The sequence below is a fragment of the Triplophysa dalaica genome, chromosome 7, assembly GCF_015846415.1.
Source record: "Triplophysa dalaica isolate WHDGS20190420 chromosome 7, ASM1584641v1, whole genome shotgun sequence".
Classification (NCBI taxonomy): domain Eukaryota; kingdom Metazoa; phylum Chordata; class Actinopteri; order Cypriniformes; family Nemacheilidae; genus Triplophysa; species Triplophysa dalaica.
This window is the reverse complement of record NC_079548.1, coordinates 6,618,253-6,640,438: the sequence shown is the minus strand read 5'-3', so window position 1 is coordinate 6,640,438 and position 22,186 is coordinate 6,618,253. Positions and strand designations below refer to the sequence as shown.

Genomic DNA, 22,186 nt, shown 5'->3' with positions numbered 1-22,186 from the left:
GTGACGTGGCCGACTGTGAAACCGCATTGAACGATGGGAAATGTAGTTAAACCGTTTGACTGACGCCCATTGATTCTAAAACACCTAACGGTCTAAATGCATTTAGTAAAAAACTAATACTACTTCAAATAGTGCATATGGTTATGATGCTGTTAAATTATCTTGTAGATACATATAAATCTTTCTTTGAGTTATAAAGGAAGGGAGAGCAAGAGGAACTGTCTATGTCACTTCCTATTTTCACATGCTATTTCTCTTTTTATTCCTCAGTAAGACACAAGACCTCCATGCTTGTGATTACATTTGTAGTCATGCGTCGAGACATTATAGTGAATGGCAGATAGACTATTAAGATTATAGCTAAAGATCAACATGAGCCTCGTCAGCATCACCTTTCTTGTCTTTATCTCAGGTGAGCAAAAAATCAGCTGTTCCTGACTGGATGCTGGTACACTTTTATTATCTGTTGAGATTCTATTGTATAGCTAAGCCAAGTGTAAGATTTGTGCCAATGTAATTATTTTAACAAACACTTTATATGCTTTTCCCCAGTTTTTTTCGTGTGCGGATGCAAAATAGATGTCCAGCAGTCAAAAAATAAGATGCAAATGAAAGAACAAAAGTCTGTCTCTGTCCCCTGCTCTTGTAACATATCCAGATGTCTAAAAAATGGTCTTGACAATCTAAAAATCTCTTGGTATGTGTTCCGCAAAGATATGCCCTACCAGATTGATTTGAATAACCAACCAACCAAGTACACACTAGAGGGTCACAGTTTAAAAATCAGCTATTTGTCGACTAAAGACTGTGGAGTGTATTACTGTGCGGCTGCTCTGTCTAATGTGGTGGGCATGGGGGCGCAGGCAATTGGGCCAGGAACTACTCTACAAGTGACAGGTGAGAAGTAAAAAAATCAGCACTGGCATCTACAGTATGTGTTCTTTTTTTAAATTTTGTTTTGTTTCCAGAAAGGGGTCTTAATATTCCTCAAACTTTGCTGTTGACATTGCTTGTTCTACTGATTATATACAGCCTCCTGGTCCTGGGTATTATCATCTGCATAAAGGTATACAGTTAGAATTTAATCAATCGTGTTATATCTGAAAGAAAGTCACTATACTATTTAACACAATGAGTATAAATCTTGACTTTATAAATGACAGTTGTATGCAAACCATTGGAATATATCTTTGAATACACCTTTTTTTAATCGATAGACTGGACACGTTAAATCACTTGGTAGAGGAAGATGGAGTGAAAGAAAGACACAGGTAAGTTTTGATTGCCTTCAGTTGTCGCATTGAATTACAGTAGAAAATTGCTAACAAAAAATATGTCCTTATTTAACAATACTAAACATGTTAAATCTAAAATGCTGTCCCCTGTCTTCGTAACAGGACCATTCTAGGCAAGTGGTTTTCCGTGGAGTGGTGCAAGAACTTTACAAGAGGAACTTAGTTCATGACAAAATTCCGGCACGTTGCAAGGTTTCTCAAGAAAGCTTTTACACTTACATTTGTTGACAATGCACAAACATACTCATTAAAATGCAATTTAAGGTATTAACTTATAGCCTAATTTATATCTCTCCTAGGATAAAAGTCCTCAAACCCAGGACAAGAATGAGGATATTTACCAAAATCACTGATACGCAAGTCATCCATCTGAAGATTAACTATTGTACGAAACTATGAACTACATTTAACATTTTAAAATAGTTGAATTGTGAAAACTGTGACATGTCTAAAGAGTCTAATCTGAAATGTAATATAATGAAAGATATAATAAAAATGTGTGTATATTAAATATAAATAATTTACTGTAACCTATAAAACTGTGATTCACTGTAAATGTTATAAATTTAACTGTGGGAAGATTTACTTAAGATATGATGTTGACATCTACAATACAATTGTTTGAATAAATCTATGTTCAACTCTTTAATAATTTGTCTGTAATCATTGACTCTTTAATAATAATCTTGGTCGTATTTACAGTATAATTTAGTTGAGCCAATATAATCTAAACCGATTCATGGCAGACGTCGCTTTACTGCCACGGCAGGTCACAATGGCAACGAATCAAACGAAATATCGCGAGGATACGCACCGAATAAATACGCCGCAAACTCTCGTGCGGCCTTCTTCTTCCTGAATATACATCACGTAAGTCGACCTGTGTGTTCATCGTTGTTTAGTTTCATCTGTTTAGATCTTTGCAATCGTACAATAAAAATCACATTATATGTACAGGAATTGTATGCGTATCTTTTATTAACAGCATAATGCTTGCATTGAGATTATAGACTATGCCGAAATGTTAATATTATGGCAGTTTCGAGCGTGGTCTCAATGTTGGCGCTCAACGGGTTGTTCTTTTAAATATCACATTCTAACGTTATAGACACATTATATATATTATGTCAAGTTGGTAGTTTGGTTGCAATAACTGTGTTATAATGTATATGCTAGTTTTGGATATCTGCCGGTGTATGTTTGTAACATGTGTCTGATGCTAACGTGTTTACCGTAATTTTCTAAATACTGATTTTTCATGTCTATTGTTGCTTTTAGCAAATGGCGGACGACGCCGGTGGTAGAGGAGGTTTTCGTGGAGGTTTCGGCACTGGCGGCCGGGGTCGCGGTCGTGGTCGCGGCAGAGGCCGTGGAAGAGGCCGCGGTGCCCGGGGAGGCAAATCTGAGGATAAGGAGGTAAAGCGACCTGATACTTCATAACATGTTCATCAAAAATGGAAGCATTTAATTTTGTATCTGTTGAATAATTTGAACGCAAAGTTATCCTTTAATTATGCGTAGGATATTAAATGATTAATTTTACTCATACAATGCAAGCAATTGTCACTGTATAACATAATATTCTGTTTCATCCAGTGGGTGCCCGTGACCAAGCTCGGTCGTCTGGTTAAGGACATGAAGATTAAGAGCTTGGAAGAGATCTACCTGTATTCACTGCCAATCAAGGTACTTGACTTCCACAAAGTGTTGTGAAAACATTCTTTTAATGAAGCGTTCTAAAATGTTTTTGCAACTTTCTGTAGGAGTCGGAGATCATCGACTTCTTTTTGGGTTCAGCACTGAAGGATGAGGTTCTGAAGATCATGCCCGTTCAGAAACAGACCAGGGCTGGTCAGCGCACCAGGTTTAAGGTGATTACATGCGTCTGCTTTTCGAATACCAAAATTGTAATCATTGAACACCTTTAACTTTGGATTTGACTGAATTTTCAGGCCTTTGTTGCTATCGGAGACTACAATGGCCACGTTGGTCTGGGAGTGAAGTGCTCCAAAGAGGTAGCCACTGCTATCCGCGGAGCCATCATCCTGGCCAAGTTGTCCATCATCCCCGTTAGACGAGGCTACTGGGGTAACAAGATCGGCAAACCACACACCGTGCCATGCAAGGTTAGATGTCTGAAATTTGAAATGTACTTTGCAGTTGTTAAAATCTTGACTGACTGTTTATTAACTGGATTTATGTTTTTGTCAGGTGACCGGTCGTTGTGGTTCAGTCCTGGTGCGTCTCATTCCCGCCCCCCGTGGTACTGGTATCGTGTCCGCTCCCGTGCCCAAGAAACTGCTGATGATGGCTGGTATTGATGATTGCTACACCTCAGCCAGGGGATGTACCGCTACCCTGGGCAACTTTGGTACGGGGCCTTTGTGAATTCCAAATTTAGATCTTAGAACTCTCCCTGCTCTGGTTGAAGAGAGTATTTTTGTGGTGTATTTTGACAAATTTGGGAGAAGAGTATAGAGGATGATAATCTGTTCCACATCTGTTCGTTCTAATATGTTGTGTTCTCATTGCAGCCAAGGCTACCTTTGACGCGATCTCTAAGACATACAGCTACCTGACCCCTGATCTCTGGAAGGAAACAGTGTTCATGAAGTCCCCTTACCAGGTATTGCATCTGTAATTACTGTAAATATGCACAGTTTGCTTTTCAAAATCTGTTTGGTTCTTGGAATTAATGTGCGGGTCTCGTTTCAGGAATTCACTGATCATCTGGCCAAGACTTACACCAGGGTCTCCGTTCAGAGGAGCCAGGGAGGTCTTCAGACAACCACCTAAATTTTCATCAATGGATTGAAATAAAAGTGTAAACAGAAACTCATCTTTTGTTTTATTGTTTGACCATGAAGATTTCAAATCTGTACTGCTCCAGATATCATGTTTGTCATTGGTTTACAAGTCCTGGTTTTTTAAATCTAATTACAAGTGGGAAAGTTATATTTACTTGAAGAACCTCAGAGTTGGTGTTGCAAGGAGCTTTTATAACCATTTCTAAAATTATCAATTCACGAATGAACTATTGACCTCTGATGCTACTTGGAGCATTTAGACCGTACAGTGGTGTCCACAATAACTGTTTAAACGGATGTAATAAGTGGAAATACTGTATTAATCCGCACCCAGGACCACAAACACATCCTGGTCAATATTAGTTAAAATGTAAAGGGTTTTAAATTATGATTATGACTGATCCAGCTCACCTAACAAACTTTAATATTACACGAAGAAAACCAGTGCTAATCCAAAGTGCAGTTGTTTTTAAGAGGAAAAAACACATTTCCGACCCTATGTGAAAAAGTAATTGCCCCCTAAACCAAAAAACTAGTCGTGCCACCCAGGCAACTGCAATCAAGTCTTTCACGTCGCTGTGGAGAAATTTTCGTCTGCAGAATTGTTTTAAATCCGCCACATTGCAGGGTCTTCAAATATGAACCTTTATAAGGTCATGGCACAGCATTTCAATTAATTGCCACTCCAAAACCTGTATTTTTTAGCCATTCATAGGTGGAGTTACTGGTGTGTTTTAGGTCATTGTCCTGCTGCATAACCCCAGTGAGTTTAAGTTTGAGGTACAAACCGATGGCCGAATATTCTCTTTTAGGATTTTCTGGTATAGCGCAGAATTCACTGTTCCATCAATTATGGCCAGTCGTCCAGGTCCTGAAGCTGCAAAGCAGCCCCAGACCATCACACTACCTTCACCATGTTTGACCGTTGGTACGATGTTTTTTTTATGATACGCTTTATTTTTTACGCCAGATATAACGGACACACACATTAAAAAAGTTCATCCTATGTCTCATCAGTCTACAGAATATTTGCCCAAAAGTTTTGGGGATCATCAAGATGTTTTTTAGCAAATGTGAGAAGAGCATTTCTGTTCTTTTGGTCAGCAGTGGTTTTCGCCTTGGAACTCTCCCATGGATGACATTTTTGCACAGTCTCTTTCTTACTGTAGAATCATGAACACTGACCTTAACTGAAGCAAGAGAGGCCTGCAGTTCTTTAGATGTTGTTCTGAGATCTTCAATGACCTCTTGGACAGTCGTTGTTGTGATCTTGGATTAATTTTGGTAGGCTGGCCACTCCTGGGACTGTTCTTTCTTTCTCCATTTTTTAGTCTCTTAGTATGGTTCGCTGGAGTCCCAAAGCCTTAGAAATGGCTTTGTAACCCTTTCTAGACTGATACATTTCAATTACTTTGTTTCTCATCTGTTCTTGAATTTCTGAGAACGCTATTTGAGATCTTTTAGACTACCTTTTGACTAGTTTGTCAGACAGGTTCTATTTAAGTAATTTCTAACAGGTCTGGCAGTAATTAGGATTGTGTGTGGCTTGTTAAATATAACTCAGTTATTGAATTCATAATAGTTAATTCATGATTTACCAAGTTGGGGAATTACCTTTTTCACATGGTGTCAGAAATTTTTGGATTGTTTTTTCCCTTAATAATTAAAAACCAAAATTATTTTGATGATCTGAATCATTTAAGCATAACAAATACGCAAAAAAACTTTTTCACAGAACTGTAACTCGGTTCTTATGACTTTAGGGGTTTTGATTATTACAAAGAATATTATCCCCGTTATACAGAAAGTTTTACAAAACAAAGTACTTTAAATACCAATGGATTTAAAAACATCAATAAGCATGTCAATTCATATTTTGTAATTACACAAGTCTGGAACCACTTATTAAACATATGAGACTTGTACGGTTTACACCATTAACAATTTCTGCAGACCAACCAGTTACATACAAAAAACATTTTAACTCAGTTTAAATGAAAATATTTTAGAAACCGTTATTTACCTGAATCAACATCATTGAGAAGTCACTTTTGAATAAACTTTATTTTACACTTCAATATACAGATGATCCAGACTGATACAGAACAGCTGAACATAAGGAAATCAATGCTTATGCATTCTGTGCTTCTGCCATCATTCTCTCCTTTTGCTTCATCAGACATTTGCGTGAGCTGGCGTATGCTCCCAGATCTCCATCTACAGGACAAAAGAACAATATAAATAGTGCAAAAACAAATTATTCCGCATTCAAACAAACTAATGACATTTTAATTGAGCTGAAAAACGCCTCTATAAAAAGAACTTCCTGACTTATGGCCATGGAGTGTCAGGTGCGTTTCATCCAAATTTGCCTACTTAAACTATGCACTAAAAGTATGTACTGTTTTGTTATGGTAACAAACCGACCATAACACTCCGTGCGTTGTGGGTAATAGCAGCCGATTGAGTGTGCATGGATCTACACATTGAATTTTCACCACAAACAGCAGACTATGCGTGGATCCTATGATTTGGGACATACTAATTCCACTTTAAATACTATTTAGGATGGATGGTTTGGAAATTGGGACACACTGATGGTGTTTGGAATGAATCTCTACAAAGTTGCTATCAGTTTGTGTATCAGCTTTAGACAGAACTTTGTTTTGGTTTGAAGGTATCAGAATGACGTGGTCAGTTTTTTCAGTACTCACAGCGTGACTGAAAGCCTTTGGAAACTTCATTAAACTGCTGCAGCTCTTTGGAACAGTTCTGTGTGTAACTGGGTCCCTCGCGCTGCTGACAGGCCCTGAGACGCTCCTGGATCACCTTCACGATCTCCTGATCCACTTTACTGTAGGGGATATGACAAAACACCGCTTTAAACCCAATACAGGAATGATATGTTCACAACATATGAACATAAATATATGATGTCAAAGATTTAGTGTTGTGCATCTGGATACGCATTATATTACTGCAGGGTTGCAACATACTAATCTCTCCTCCACTGCATCTCGGCCTCATAGTAGCACACGTAATCTCCTTCCTGACATTCGGTCAGCTCAGATACCCGACGAAAATTCTGATGGTAGTAGTGGGACTTCTTATCACCCTGGATGCCTTCAATAATGCCTGGACGTAATAAAATAAAGATTTAAAAGAATATTAAGAAGGGTCATCAATAAGAATATACCAAAGTATATTCCCAACAGGTCATTAGTATAAGAATAGCTGCATTATATAAAGTTTGTTTGCTTGTTTGCTTTCATTGCTTAGAAGAAACTAGATTTGCAAAAGGATGATAGACTGCCATATAATCTCAAAAAATCTATCAATCTAATAATTTTACAGTTGCACTTGCAGGCATTTGCAGAAAGTTTATTGTTTTGTATTTCCTGGATGCTTACACGTTGTCTGTAGTGTGGCTTACTGTGTACTCTGTATCCTTATATAATATATATTGCAGACCTACTGAAACGACTATCCACAATATACTTTATTTATATATGAACGCATATTAGTTTGGCTTGGTTTTATTAGCCATATTAAAGACACCATTATCGTCATTGAAGGATCATATGCTTCCATATTTATCATATACGTGCATTCAAATCAACATAATGTACCCCTGTAATGTGATTTCAACACTATATCCAACGACTAAATATAACTGAATTAATGAAAGCGGATGTAAACACATGTAAGATGTTAGTCAGTTGTTACCTCTGAATGTGGTCACTGGCAGATCGACAGAGTAGTAGAAAAGCTTTGACAATATTAAAGCGGGATTCGGGAGAGTCGTTTGCTTATCCACCACTGGAGTCTGTCGAGCAGGCTCTGGATACACATCTTTATCGTAATCTTGCGGCATTTTTGTTCATAGATTAAGCACACAATTTCGAAAAACCTTTAATCGACCTCAATCTCCCTTCGCTCTCCTCCACAATGCGCATGCGCACTGCTCACAACATGGCGAAAGGTCACCCGGCAGTAAAATCTAAACTGAAATAAATGATACTATATTTTAAATATTTTGAAGATGAATTATAAATATATTTGCATATGCCTTGTTTTTATTTGTTAAAACGTTACATATAATGTTTTGTCGATGTTTTGGAAAAATAAAGAAGGTCAAAGAGAAAAGGTTAAACACGCAATTCATTTCTCTACCACTAGGTGTCATCGTTGCATAAAAATGTATCACGTGAAATTGCACTTAATGTACGGATTGATTTAACTGTACAACAACACTAATACTACTACTACAACTAATATTATTATTAATAATAGATCACTACAGTTCCCCTTGTGATCCTAAACAAAGTTTACATCAATGTACAAAACAAACAGCAATTTTGCCTTAAATTTAAAACATAATTGCTAAAACAAGTAGAACGGTAAATGTATATGATAATCATTTAAATAAAATACAATATAAGTAAGGTCATATATGGTATATTTAGAAATAGTTTCTCAATAGGCCACTGTCGGTCTCTGCTGCCCTCATGTGATTGTATCACGGTTGCGCGATCACGTGGTCTGTACACGATTCTTCCATTTCACTTTATTCCCAACTTTACAAAAGTCCTGTTGATACAGAAGTTGTGATCGCTTTTTAGTCTTGTTGTCATGTCTTTCTGTTCATTCTCTGGAGGGGAGATTTTTAAGGATTATTTCGAAACTGGTAAGCTAACACCGATATGTAATATTGTAAACAAGTCCATGCAGTTTGAAGTATGTATGCTGGTTTACAGCCGGTCAACCTTATAAACCATCACACACATTACAGTGATTATAATGGGAATTGTTGTCCTGTAGGCATATATGTTTGTGCAGAATGTGGATACGAGCTGTTTTCTAGCAAGTCTAAATATGAGCATTCATCACCGTGGCCAGCCTTCACAGAAACTATCCATGAGAACAGTGTGTCCAAACACGAGGAGAGATGGGGCGCTTATAAGGTACAATGCATTCAAACCCATACATTTGAAAGTTCAATTTCATGTCTTTTACTCTGAGCTATAGCAAAACTATGATGTTAGATGAGCAGATTGGTAAATTATCATCTTTTGCAGGTTAACTGTGGTAAATGTGGAAACGGACTTGGTCACGAGTTTGTAAATGATGGACCCAAACGCGGTCTCTCACGCTTTTGAATATTCAGCAGCTCTCTGAAGTTCATTCCTAAAGGTACAAAGTGTTTCCAAAATGAAAAACATACAACATACACATTGAAAATGGGATAAGGTATTTTCTTAATGTATCCTTTAAATCTACTTTTCTGAATACATCATTTCCTACCCCATTTTCTTGCAGTTAAGAATGATCAACAGTAGAGCAGATATTGGAAGAAAGCATGAGAATGGAGAAGCTCTGACGTGTTTACAGTGTGGATGTCAAATGAAACGCTCTGATAAAAGCCCACTGAGGGATGTTCAGAGTGACGATGTGTAAACAGCCTCATGGAAAACATGGATAAACCTTCTCGCACTAATTCTTTTACAGCTACAAATAAAATATTTGAAACTATGCATAAGGTGTTTTTGTCTTGCTTTTAGTCTGTTATAGATTCATAGAAACCCTTACACACTACCAGGTTACTTGGTAATGTTGCCACATGATCCCAAAGTTGTTTGAGAACCTTTACAGAAGACCTTTGTGCATCAGTAGAGAAAACTGTGTTTTTGCATAGGTCATTCATAATTGGTGTTTATGCCAATTTTACATAATTTTACATGTACAACAATGCTTGAAGATTCATTTTTTGAAAGCTGTTTCTGTGTTCTCTCTAAACCTAGACTTCGATCATTCAAGCTTGACTGAAACTGATGGATTTTTCTGTTACATATTGATGGAGTTCCAGGAGATGTTCGAAGTCCAACATCCTCCTTAAAGATTATTGTTTAGTTTTGTGATTGGCACTTTACACAATTGCATTTAAAAAAGAGCTCTTTCGTGAGCTATTAAAATGTTTTCTTATATGTGACAACTGGAGACTGGACAACAAAACAAGTCTTATGGGTCAAAATTGAGATTTTTACATTATCTGAAAGCGGATTAAATAAGCTTTCTATTGATGTATGAGTTGTTAGGATAGGGCCATATTTGGCTGAAATGCAACCGTTTAAACTCAAGAATCTGAGAGTGCAAAATATTGAGAAAATTGCCTTTGAAGTTTTTTAATAAGGGACACCGTGGTAGGCCATCCACTCACATAAATGAAGTTTTCATATATATGAGGTAGGAAATATACAAAATATCTTCATGGAACATGATCTTTACTTCATATCCTACTGATTTTGAGCATAAAAGAAAAATGGAACATTTTGACCCATACAATGTATCTTTGTCTCTTACTAAAAATGTTCCTGTACAACTTAAGACTGGTTTTTTGTGGTCCAGGGTCACATATATATTCACTTGGTGTTGGATGTTAATAGCATATTAACAGCATTCAGGAAAAAGACGACATGCATGATAGAGAAACTCAGACCATTGATTTACTTCTAGTGAGACAATCCAAATTTTGTAAATACTAAAAACTAACAAACATAATGTTTTAGGCCTATAATTCAAAGTAAAATATTTTTTTCATTTTTCATATTGTTGATTTAAAAAGTAACTTTTAGGACATTTAAGAATAATACGCTCAGGTGTCAAATGCAGGAGTATCTACATAATCTGATAATGGGCTGTTTTCTATGTTTCTGATTAAAGAAAGCAAATAATCAGACAGATAAGATTGCAGAAAGCATAAGATGTGATATAAACTCTTTTATTTAATGATAATTCATATATTGGATACATTGTTTCCATTTAAAAGATTTTACTTATTTAAAAACATTTCTTCTTTGTAATTGCATTTTCGGTGCATAACCAAATATCAACAATTGCACGATCCTTGTGTACCATTTTAAAACCAAAAGGTGTAAATATTAAAATAATCAACTTTTTCTATCAACTTTGAATGTCATGGTGACAATGTCATCAATCCCTGCTTGCAGTACATCTTGTTCCTGAACACTAGAGACTCCTTTAGGGGTACCGGTGAGAATAAGATCACCTTCTTCCAGTGATATAATCTGACTGATGTAGTTTATGAGAAACGGGATAGAAAAGATCATCTGAGATGTGCTTCCATTCTGTCTCATGTTATCGTTCACCTTCAACCACAGATTGACGCTCTCAGGGTTTGGGATCTTCTCCTTTGGGATGAACTCGCTAATGGGACATGAGGTGTTGAATGCTTTGGCCAGGGTCCATGGAAGACCTTTTGATTTACATTCCTCCTGAATGTCCCGGGCTGTCATGTCCAAGCACAAGACATATCCTGCCACATGGTCCATGGCTGAAGACTGTGGTATTGCAGTTCCCCCTTTACCAATCACCACCCCCAGCTCAATTTCATGGTGTAGGTTGCTGGAGTAATAGGGAACCAGAATAGGAGACCCTTCCCTAATATAAGCAGATGGGGGTTTCAGAAACAGCACAGGTTCGGTGGGAATGGCGTTTTTGAGCTCGATGGCATGGTCTGCATAGTTTCTTCCGACGCAGATAATCTTCCTTCCCCATTCCCAAAAACGAGCGATATTCCTTGCGCTCATTTTGAAGCCCAAGACCCGCAGCCGGAAGTGAAAATGACCTTTGATCGCCGAACAACGGAAAGCGATTAGAAACGCAATTACGTTACACAGTTAGAGGACCCAAAGTATATGATCTAAATGAACTAAAATTATTTTTTATGTAAGTAAACGGTTACATAGATTATGCAATCTTTCATTTCGAAACCCGAAAAAGAAACTAAGAATCCTACTACTGCGAAGGCGTACGTCATGAATATTGATAAGCACGTATGATCCCTTCCAATGCCGTCAGCTCATTTCTTGAATATAAATGACGTCTTTCTGACGTTCCGTCGTGAATAAGAACGAGTCCTGTTTTGAGTTTTTTTTATGTAAAATACAACATAGATTTAATATTCTCCACTTCTAATAGAAAATAAATTATACTTCCTTGATAAATTATATAACGTAATTTTGTATTTGATATTTTGTTATTCATTTAAAAATAATAAAACGGCCCAAAAATATGAGTGACAAGAAATGACTTAAAATGTTAGGTCATAGAAAAAATAAATATATAGCCACGAGTAAAGAATACTAACAGTAGCTCGTCACCGTAGTAGGATTTAAAACAGGAACGTAAATGCAACAGCACGGAGATTTCACACGCGACACTCCCCCGTATTGGATTGGTTGAACCTGGGGTCAAAGTTGAAAGTGGGCTGAGTTGCCCTTTAAACCACACGTTCTACTTCCTCCCTGTTTTGCTGTAATATCTCGTACAGCTACAGTTTCTTGATATGTGGTTTAGGTCACTGGTGGCGAGTGCGTGCACTCTCGGTGTGTTCGGAGCCGTCACTCATAAATTCGGTATGTTTGCAGAGAACTCTTTATTCGCGAATGGGACATCCTGTGCTGTCGTCCAACGTTTTGTGTATTAAGAGTCAATGTTTTCTGATCTGGTGGATGGTTCCCTAACCAGCCAGAAGCATACACACTAGTTCTTTTTTACACACTAGTAGCAACGTAATGTTGACATGACGTCATTGTTCACGGCATGTTAGACGTATGTAATTAATTAAAACGATAACGCGAATTATACATATACAGTTGCATTGGAAATGACGTAACATCAGTAGAGTTCTCAACTGTTCGCGCTTGGTGGTGCGATTGACATTCGCGTACGTACACTTCACTCGGGGCTGCGCAGACTTTTCTTTGTTTATTATATAAAACGCACCTCTAAGAGTCTTGATACAAAGTTGCGTAGTTATTATGACTCCAATTGGCTGTTTTAGGCACTTTTTATGTTACCGACCGAAACTGATAGTCTGATTTTATCAATAAAGTATCGTCATCAATAATATTATCCATCCACATACACTAGTGGGCGCCATTGTGCACGCTTTGGAAACAAATCAACATGTTAAGCAACTGAAACATTTTATTCACGTGGTTTGGTGTAACAGACACTACAAAATGTTTTTTCACCACAATACCTATTGCTGCAATTTCATAACATATGGTATGTTCAAAGTAGCATTTATTTTTAGGCGTTTTGTATTATTTCTTATTTTATGATGTCGATTTTATTATTTATATAAGTGGGTGCTTGTACCTAAAACCAGGTCAGTCAGTTTTGGAAAATTGAGTGAATATTTTATCCCAAAATGAAGATTTTCACAATATACTCGCCTTTCTGCCATTCCAGATGTATGATTTTCTTTTAAGTTATTTTGTAAAATAAAAATACATTTCACTTTATGTCCATGTGTAAACGGTTAGTTAATACCATTCCATTTTTTTTTTTTTAACCAGTCCTCCTACAGCTTAGACAAGATTGTCTAAGTATCTATTAATCATCCTGGACCATCAAATGTCCAAAATCATCAGCTTTGACCTAATAGAAACCAGACTGTCCTTCAGGCCCTTGTTATTGTAATAACCACAATGACTGTTGTATTTCAGTGTGCAAAAATGTATCGCCGTATCTAAAATATTCACTCTATTTCTCAAGTTCCTACAGCCTTGCTTCACTCCGGCCTTAGGAAATCGTCTCTTGTGGAACAGTCAGACATGAAGGTGGAACTCCTGCCCGCCCTCACTGACAACTACATGTACCTTCTGATCGATGAGGACACAAAGGAAGCTGCCATCATCGATCCAGTCGAACCTCAGAAAGTAAGACCGCTTCACTGTGTGCCCCCCTTTACAATACACACACTGCATCAAATTGTCATTCATCTCAGGTTGTGGAAGCGGTCAAGAAGCATGGTGTGAAGCTCAGAACGGTCCTAACCACACACCATCACTGGTGAGTTTCATTTGAAGTTGTTTATTTATCTCTCATGCACTAATAAGGATGCATTGTAAATACGGATGTTCATAACCACCTTCAGGGATCACGCTGGAGGTAATGAGAAGCTGGTGAAGCTCATGCCAGGGCTGACGGTGTACGGGGGAGATGATCGAGTGGGGGCGATGACTAAGAAAGTTACGCACAACAACACTTTTAAAGTAAGAACCTGCTGTATCACTATTATCATTACGGTTGTTTGGGGTTTTGGTGTTTTATGTTAATGTGACCTTTGCATGTTTAAGATCATCTAGTCATATTTGTTTTATAATAATCATCTCAGGTGGGCTCTTTGAACGTAAAGTGTTTGTTTACTCCATGTCACACCAGTGGTCACATCTGCTACTTCGTGACAAAAGAAAACAGTACTGAACCACCAGCTGTATTTACCGGTAAGACAAACCAATAATGCTGACATATAAACGTGAATGAACTTTTATAAGTTGAGCATTCTTGTTTTGTGTGCAGGCGACACTCTGTTTGTGGCTGGATGTGGCAAGTTCTTTGAAGGAACCCCTGATGAGATGTACAAAGCCCTGATAGAGGTTTTGGGTCGTCTTCCCCCAGAGACGGTATTGATCATTTCGAGTTAAGCTTTTTTTCAACTTAAATCTGCATCTTTGAATCTTCTAAACGCTCACATTTTTGTTTTGTTCAGCGTGTGTACTGCGGACACGAGTACACCATCAACAATCTGAAATTTGCACGGCATGTTGAGCCAAATAACGAAGCGGTCCGAACAAAACTAGCTTGGGCCAAGGTATTAAACACATCTTTGAGCCTGATATTTTTTATATACATTTTTTTAACTAAAGACATTTTAATCTTTACATATGCCATTTAGGTGAAATATGGCAACGGAGAGCCAACAATTCCTTCCACTATGGCAGATGAATTCACATATAATCCATTCATGAGAGTGAGGTATGTGCTTTCAATCCTAACTTCCCGGTCAGCATGGATTGATTTAAAAATGGATTGAATACTTAAAGGGATAGTTCAGCCAAAAATGACATTTTTGACCTGAATAAGTTTCTCCTGAAGCACACAAAAGATATTTTGAACAACGTTGGTAACCAAACAACACTGGTCGCCATTGACTTCCATTGAATGGAGACAAAACCACAGAGACATTTCTCAAAATATCTTCTTTTGAACAACATGAGTGTGAAATAGTCTGAATTTGTATTTTTGGGTGAACTCACATGGACCTCAATACAGACAAAAATACAATTAGAAAATTCATTACAATTTCATTTGCAGGGAACGGTCCGTACAAGAGCATGCTGGGACCACCGATCCAATTGAAGCTATGAAAAGTATCCGTAAGGAGAAGGACGGCTTTAGGGTTCCAAAGGATTGAGTCTTTCATCCCTGACTTCACTTGTCTCTGCTCTTCATTTCACTACAACAGAGTTGTATGATGATACCAGCCACATGCAGCAACTCCGGTTGCATTAACATGCCCTCCATTTATGGCAAAAGCACAATTGATGAGCTGTTATGTTGTTTCAAGTCAGCGTATGGTCTGCAATAAGCAATCAACACAGGATTGTTTCCATTTATCTATTTTGTAAACCATACATCAAACAAAATTCATAGTTTTGCTCAGAATGTTTTTTATCACTACATATATCACTATAACATAATGATTCAGAAGAAAATAAGAAGATGCACTAGGTCTTTCTTAGAGGCTGATATTTATTTAAGTATGAGTTTTAAGTTTGGATTTTCTTAATGCCTTGTTGAACCATTGATGCATTGTTATATCAAAATTTTATTTCAAAATAGTTGTGCAATGTTTTATTTTGTAAATCAAAAAATATGTTTAAGATGATTTGGGGTCTTAAGAAAAATTGTTAATGTGAAATGTTCCAACCAAATGATAATATATATGTATTTTAATATGCTTCACAAATTGAACGAATTGCTTTTATTTTGATGTCTGGTGGATTTTGAATGTAGACCTTGTTGAACACTGCAGCTTTTTGTCTTTCTTGGTTTCACGTTTCAGCTGATCTTGCACTTTGCATCATCAAAACTAATGAGAGAAAGATTAATTGTAATGTGTTCAAGTTTAATAAAGTCTTAATATGAATTGATTTATTTTATTGATTATTTTATTGATTTTAAGTTGGCTGAAGTGAATGATTTTAAAGTTTTTTTTCAAACATTATCAGTAATTTGTACATTAACAAAAATAGGACTAATTTAATAAACCAGTATTTTTCCCTAAAAAGCCCTGCATTCATGGGTCTGTATAATGAAAAAAGGTTCAAATAAAACCACACATAGATAAAAAATGTAAAGATTTTCATCTATTTATTTAATAAATATATAGATGAACAATTATATAAAAGCAGTGTGTTTTATTATACATACAAATGCACTCTTAAATAAATATACCAAGTATTTAATGTGTATGTGCACACTAGTCATATATACTATCACAATTTTTAGTTAATGCAGCCCACATAAAAAGACATAAACAGCAAGAACTGAAGAAATGACAATTAGCACAAAAAAATTCATTGGTATGGAAACTTAGGGCCTTTGAAAATGGACAGTTGCGTATATACTTAAGATACTTATTCAAGTGCCTGTACAAAATACGAACACATCTGCTAATGATAAATGAAAGATGGTCTGCCCGGTGTGGTCTCAAATATTAACTTTATACATAGAAACGGAAGGCAAACAGACAACAAGAGGTTCCTCAGCATCTCGGGCTCCTCACCATTTTATAATGAGACTGTTGATGTTTTTTTCCACGGCGTGATACTGCGTATGGAGCAGCTGTCTGGCTTTCTCCTCTCCCACACTGTCTAACCAGCCGTGGTAAAGTTCAGCCACCTTTGTGTCCTCCTCAGGGACTGAGGTTTTCTCTAAGCGATATAACTCCTCCACCTGCTGAAGCAGCTCCTTACCGGTCTGGTCTGCTGAAGGTTTGAGCTGCCCACCTCCGTTCAAACACCCTGAAGATAACAGAAGAGTGCTCATAGCTCATCTGAAAACATACTCGAAGCACTGAACCACTATACGAACATTATCCGGAACTCAAGCTTTCAATGTGAAGAACTCAAGGTTTGAACCTATGTGTTGAACTTTCACCCTGTTTGGTAACCATTCCAAACAGACGATTTGCATGACCTAACATTATGTATCCTAATCATATCTAACACAGAGAATTTAAGGTGTATAATTAATACATTTAAAGAATAATAATGAAAATACTCATGCCATGAAAGTTTATCTTCTTGTAGGATTTCTTAAAATAAAAATCACTGTGTTGAAACAGCTGGATCTAAACACTGGAGGGTTGTATTCAGTATTACCTGACGGACACGCCATTACTTCTACAAAGTGGTAGGGTGACTTTCCTCTTTTCAGTTTCTGCACCAGGTTCTGAATGTTCCTGAAGCCGTAGACAGCGGCGAACCGCATCAACACTTCGCCCTCCTTCTCTAAAGTCACCTCCTGGAAGTCTTTGTTTCTATTATAAATAGAAAGATGGAAACAAAATTTAATATGGTTTAATATGGAATAGCAATAATATTTCTTTTTGACTGGATTAGATAAGCATGTTTTTTAAAGGGGGCGTCCATATCTGACAAGCTCATAAATTCATGTACTTACTTCATAGTCTTGTATGTGAGTTCTTCTAGTTCAACCCCGAAGACCTCTTTGGCTGCATGTTTGAAGACATGGTGCAGATAACCTCCAGATCCACCTCCAGCGTGACTCAGCAACTCCACTCCACATACGTTACTAAACCTACAACAACATACACCAAATGCCCATATTTAATTCCTTCTGAAGCGATGCCTGGTTTGACGCTTCTAACTCAACTCAACTCAACTTTATTTATATAGCGCTTTTTACAATTTTCATTGTTACAAAGCAGCTGTACATGAGCCACATTGAATACAAGAAAAACAACTAAAGGCATATACCTGTAAAAACAAGAAAAATGTGAAAAACAACAAAAGACAGACATACAAATGCTCCACACACACAGTATGCATTCATACTTACACACATTGACATAGACGCACTCACGCAAACACACTCGCACACACACACAGTGAAAGCACACATAGGAGAGAGAACCACAGGTCAAATATTAAACAGGTCAAATATTAAATATTAAACGCTTCAAAAACCAGAACTCACATTGAGTCTAAAGTGGCCGGCTCCACGTCTCTCAAAGACACATTTTCCTGTTCCAGCATCTCCAGAACCTCACCTGAGAACCAAACACACCAGAAAAGATATTGAGTCTCATTCTTGGGGCTGTATTGATTTATTAATTTAACGTTTTGAGCTTCACACACCTGAAGTGATGACACAATCCACCTCTCTGGTCTCATACTCATTGAGAAAGAAATCTGGTCTGGAAGCCTCTAGCTTCTTATCGTAGCAGGGCATGACAGTCACGTGATAGATATTCCGTGGTGCAACACCCTGTTAAAGCAGAAAATATATGGTATAATACATGAATACAAAAATGTCAATAACCCCATTCATATATAAAGGTGTTGCCATGCTGAAACAGAAAGAATTGAATTGAACCATAAAGAATTGTCCTTACTTGAATTACTGGTAAAACCAAACCTGTAAGTTAGCAGGGACTGTAAAGTAGAATTTCTTATTGAAAGAATAAGGGTGTGACGAGTTCCAATGACACATCGATATAACAGTGATTTTCCATCCAGCTGCACGACTTTCCCACTGTTTCTCTACGTAAACACGTGCTAGACGGATGGGTTTCAACCTTCACGCACGTCTCTCACGTCTGCAGCACCTTGCGCATTAACCACTGATGTTTACGTCGGTTTGCACAGCCAGCAGAGCTTTGGGAGCGCGCTGTTGAACAACAGCCGACTGTACCACAAGTAGAGTATAGCAGTTGAAAGTTCACATTACGTTAATTTAAATACATTCACAGACAAACCTCTACAAAAACAGATCGTCTGTCTCTTACATATGTGCAATGTTAGCATAAAACAGGATGTGTTTATGTAGTTTTAGCTGTTTCTATCAAGGCTATGAGGGTTGTGAGGCTTGCCAGCAGGATCAACTCAAAACAGAGTGACAATCATCAGTCACTCATGTTATTTGAATACCATCTTAATACACCTACTCCTCCTTCCTTCAATGCTATGTTTCATTCTTATCTAAGGCCGTGTACATCTTCCCTTCACAAGATATCATTCGTTCTAAAATAATTTATTCTTTGACCTGTACCTAAACCTCTGTTCTGCTAAATTCAAAAAGATAAATCAGCGGAACACTCCTAGAAAGGCACTAACAATCTCACACCTGTGTTACTAGAAGTAATGAATACATATTTTTAAATTAGTTTGTACATCACAAGTTTGCCAAAAGCATAAAAATATAAATTTCCTCCACAGGGTTCAGTCAGTGGAGGAGGGAGGATTGACAGTGTGATATGATCACCACCTCTGCTAACTCCAGCACTATGCAATAAACTAAGCATAAAGAAAAAACAACAACAGCTCTTACCGCGCCTGTTAAGAGAACAAATGATCATTTTTGTGCAATAACTGCCTGTCAGTTGAGTTTATGACAAAACATGGGACACCATGTAGACAGTTTCTCTCTCACTGAACATAAGTTGAGGTTTTAGGTACCTTTTGGGTGCCGAAGTAGTTCTTGACTAAAGATCCCATCATATGCTGAGGCGAGCGGGTCGTGCTGATGTAAGGGAGGATGAATTCCCCATGAGTCTTCTCAGCATAGCAAATCCAACCTGAAGAAAAGTGTAAAATGGTCATTCAACAAGAATTGGGTTAAAAGGAGGCGATAATAAAACACACTTCCGCAAATAATTTTCAAACAAAGCTTTGAGATGCCATCATTATTACGAGGGGACAAAGGACATACATACCGGGACATGCAGACGTCAACATGGGTAAGGCCTTCTTGTCTACATCCTTTCTTCTGAATCGCTCTAGAAACTCTCTCTGGCTTTCTAAAAGACTAAAAGAGCGGCTGAAGCCAGTGTCGAAGACGTGATGGACACCTGAAAAATCCCCAAACAAAAACAAAAAAAATTAGTATTTCACATTTACGTAAATGCATTCGGCAGATGGTTTTGTTCAACGTGATTATGATGCATTCTAACAATATGTTTGGGAATCAAACCCAACATTTCTTTTGGGGGTCTAAAGTATGTCAAACCAAGGTGTTTCTACCAACCCAAGTTTTTCAGGAAGCTGGTGAGTCTGCGTCCCACCTCGTTGCTGGTGAGACCGTAGTGTGCGGCCAGTGAGGCTCTTGACTGCGGAGATACAGACACCACCAGCACCTTCTGCTCGCTGGTGCTAACCTGCTGCTGAAACAAACACGTCACTGTAGCATTTCCTATGAGAATCACAACAAAACAAGTGCAATTCACCAAACCAAATATTTCTTTATTTTTGGTGGGGCAAAAGAAAATCATCATGAATCAATTCTTAATTAATAAAATCAATCAATGCATTACCTTATTATGACGCAGCACGCGATACAGCTCCTCATGGCTCTGTTGGGTGATAAGGACACTTTCTGCAGATGTGATGCAGCCGCTGCATGCAAGACAGTCGTTCAGAGTGATCTTCGCTTTCTCCAGCTTTTGCTTTTGGCCGTCCTGGATGAATAACATACATCTGATCTACTGTCCCTCAAAGCAAACACATGCATAATACATGTAGGCCTACCTAAAAAAGGCATGGGCTTAAAAATATCCTCAAATTACGAGTTCAAATAGACTAGAAAATTGTAAAGACTCTCCTACACTCTGCTGTACTCCTACACCCCATCAAGATCCCTGCGTTCAGCAAACCAGCGGCGTCTTGTATTGCCTTCCCATAAGGGCAGTAAATCGCTCTCCCACTCTTTCTCATTCACAACTCCTTCCTGGTGGAACATTCTTCCTAACTCTGTCCGTTCAACCTCATCTCTCACAACATTTAAAAAACTACTTAAAACCCATCTCTTCTGTGAATACTTGACAAACAAATGAAGAAGAAAAAAAACTTACCCTTTAACTCAACAGGTAGTGGTCTAGCTTTTGTTGAAACCAGTAACTTTGTATTGGCACCTAATGTATTATGGCTCCTGTATGAACTATCACTTATTGCTCCTAAACTCTTTGTAAGTCGCTTTGGATAAAAGCGTCTGCTAAATGTGTAAATGTAAATGTAAAGACGCACAAACGCAATGCTGCTCAACAATACTCACCTGATGTACTTGAAAATAACTGCCATCATCTTCTATCTGGATTTTAGCAACAGATCGTCCTTGTTTCTTTTCCACTTTTACAGGCTTTACACATTCCTGATAAAATATAGACAAAGAACACGAGTGAAATCCCTGGAAATTCCAAAATCATTTGATTTCCGCCATTGATCTTGGGCAAATAATAAATGTAATAAAACTTGTTGTTTATCTAGACCAGAAAAGGCTGTGGTGTATTTTATAAAAAAGTATTACCATTTATGCTCGTCAAACCTCATATATGTTACATGTTAGCTGTCATGAATCAGGCTAATGGCAGACTTTATTGTGACAATTTATAATAGTGTTACAAGCTGCTCTGTTAATAGGGCACGTGTTAATAACATTGACATGTATTAAATGTGTTGTAAATGTGATGAACTTTAATAACTATTATTAATGAACTATTATTAAGGATGAAAATGTTCACTATCTGTGCTGTGGCCAAGACTACAAAATGTGAATTAATAGTCCTAATAGCTTCAAAAAAATGTACCTACGCCGAGATATCTTTACTGTGTAGAAAGTGCGACAACGCTCCCTTACTATCTGTCTAGAAAGAGCGCCTGGCGTTTTGAAACACTGCGGGCTTTAACTTTATACTTTTAATTTACAAAATTGTGTTTCAGTAATAAACGTCAGAAACATGTGACGTGACGGTTCTATGCTTTATCGTTCTGTTACGTCCCTAACAGATGACCGATACATCTTAATTTCATCCCTGACACACCAGGCTGTTAATAATTAATTGCTTTTAATAACGAATAACATGCTTTATTAATTGTTACAGATAAAAACTATTTAACCTGAGACGGAGTGATAAAATCATCCAGGTCTGTGAGTTGCAGTACTCCGCTGAAGTGCGACGCCATTGTATTTTGA

General features: G+C 37.5%; 7 protein-coding genes across 9 annotated transcripts; 4 read left to right on the top strand and 3 right to left on the bottom strand.

Annotated features, from left to right (window-relative positions):
* Nucleotides 1–271: 271 nt before the first annotated feature.
* si:ch211-139g16.8 (uncharacterized) lies at nucleotides 272–1,909 on the top strand. Its single transcript, XM_056753539.1, has 6 exons — nucleotides 272–412; nucleotides 553–897; nucleotides 969–1,066; nucleotides 1,218–1,271; nucleotides 1,398–1,487; nucleotides 1,595–1,909. The coding sequence occupies exons 1-6, from the start codon at nucleotides 373–375 to the stop codon at nucleotides 1,646–1,648; spliced, it is 681 nt and encodes a 226-aa protein (XP_056609517.1). The 5' UTR covers nucleotides 272–372; the 3' UTR covers nucleotides 1,649–1,909.
* A 195-nt stretch (nucleotides 1,910–2,104) lies between these two features.
* On the top strand, nucleotides 2,105–4,134 carry rps2 (ribosomal protein S2). Its single transcript, XM_056753694.1, has 8 exons — nucleotides 2,105–2,165; nucleotides 2,574–2,711; nucleotides 2,892–2,981; nucleotides 3,059–3,166; nucleotides 3,248–3,421; nucleotides 3,507–3,666; nucleotides 3,830–3,921; nucleotides 4,011–4,134. The coding sequence occupies exons 2-8, from the start codon at nucleotides 2,577–2,579 to the stop codon at nucleotides 4,089–4,091; spliced, it is 840 nt and encodes a 279-aa protein (XP_056609672.1). The 5' UTR covers nucleotides 2,105–2,165; nucleotides 2,574–2,576; the 3' UTR covers nucleotides 4,092–4,134.
* A 2,013-nt stretch (nucleotides 4,135–6,147) lies between these two features.
* On the bottom strand, nucleotides 6,148–8,078 carry ndufb10 (NADH:ubiquinone oxidoreductase subunit B10). Its single transcript, XM_056753695.1, has 4 exons — nucleotides 7,829–8,078; nucleotides 7,099–7,237; nucleotides 6,817–6,956; nucleotides 6,148–6,319 (listed from the first exon to the last, which is right to left on the bottom strand). Exons 1-4 carry the CDS (start codon nucleotides 7,974–7,976, stop codon nucleotides 6,234–6,236), a joined length of 513 nt encoding a protein of 170 aa, XP_056609673.1. The 5' UTR covers nucleotides 7,977–8,078; the 3' UTR covers nucleotides 6,148–6,233.
* A 544-nt stretch (nucleotides 8,079–8,622) lies between these two features.
* msrb1a (methionine sulfoxide reductase B1a) lies at nucleotides 8,623–9,634 on the top strand. Its single transcript, XM_056753696.1, has 4 exons — nucleotides 8,623–8,789; nucleotides 8,924–9,066; nucleotides 9,181–9,295; nucleotides 9,422–9,634. The coding sequence occupies exons 1-4, from the start codon at nucleotides 8,735–8,737 to the stop codon at nucleotides 9,439–9,441; spliced, it is 333 nt and encodes a 110-aa protein (XP_056609674.1). The 5' UTR covers nucleotides 8,623–8,734; the 3' UTR covers nucleotides 9,442–9,634.
* Nucleotides 9,635–10,864: 1,230 nt separating this feature from the next.
* On the bottom strand, nucleotides 10,865–11,920 carry fahd1 (fumarylacetoacetate hydrolase domain containing 1). Its single transcript, XM_056753371.1, has one exon. It carries the CDS (start codon nucleotides 11,707–11,709, stop codon nucleotides 11,050–11,052), a length of 660 nt encoding a protein of 219 aa, XP_056609349.1. The 5' UTR covers nucleotides 11,710–11,920; the 3' UTR covers nucleotides 10,865–11,049.
* Nucleotides 11,921–12,397: 477 nt separating this feature from the next.
* Nucleotides 12,398–16,125, top strand: hagh (hydroxyacylglutathione hydrolase). Its single transcript, XM_056753253.1, has 9 exons — nucleotides 12,398–12,537; nucleotides 13,685–13,848; nucleotides 13,917–13,981; nucleotides 14,067–14,184; nucleotides 14,307–14,415; nucleotides 14,492–14,595; nucleotides 14,682–14,783; nucleotides 14,868–14,947; nucleotides 15,287–16,125. Exons 1-9 carry the CDS (start codon nucleotides 12,468–12,470, stop codon nucleotides 15,384–15,386), a joined length of 912 nt encoding a protein of 303 aa, XP_056609231.1. The 5' UTR covers nucleotides 12,398–12,467; the 3' UTR covers nucleotides 15,387–16,125.
* Nucleotides 16,126–16,328: 203 nt separating this feature from the next.
* On the bottom strand, nucleotides 16,329–22,186 carry narfl (nuclear prelamin A recognition factor-like). 3 transcript variants are annotated; one of them, XM_056753250.1, is made up of 11 exons: nucleotides 22,111–22,186; nucleotides 21,269–21,364; nucleotides 20,532–20,675; nucleotides 20,246–20,381; nucleotides 19,935–20,069; nucleotides 19,678–19,796; nucleotides 18,358–18,487; nucleotides 18,197–18,269; nucleotides 17,660–17,797; nucleotides 17,359–17,516; nucleotides 16,329–16,998 (listed from the first exon to the last, which is right to left on the bottom strand). In XM_056753250.1, exons 1-11 carry the CDS (start codon nucleotides 22,174–22,176, stop codon nucleotides 16,757–16,759), a joined length of 1,437 nt encoding a protein of 478 aa, XP_056609228.1. In that variant the 5' UTR covers nucleotides 22,177–22,186; the 3' UTR covers nucleotides 16,329–16,756. The 3 variants fall into 3 exon arrangements, with proteins under 3 accessions (XP_056609228.1, XP_056609229.1, XP_056609230.1); XM_056753251.1 differs by having other exon boundaries at nucleotides 20,246–20,378; XM_056753252.1 differs by having other exon boundaries at nucleotides 20,246–20,375.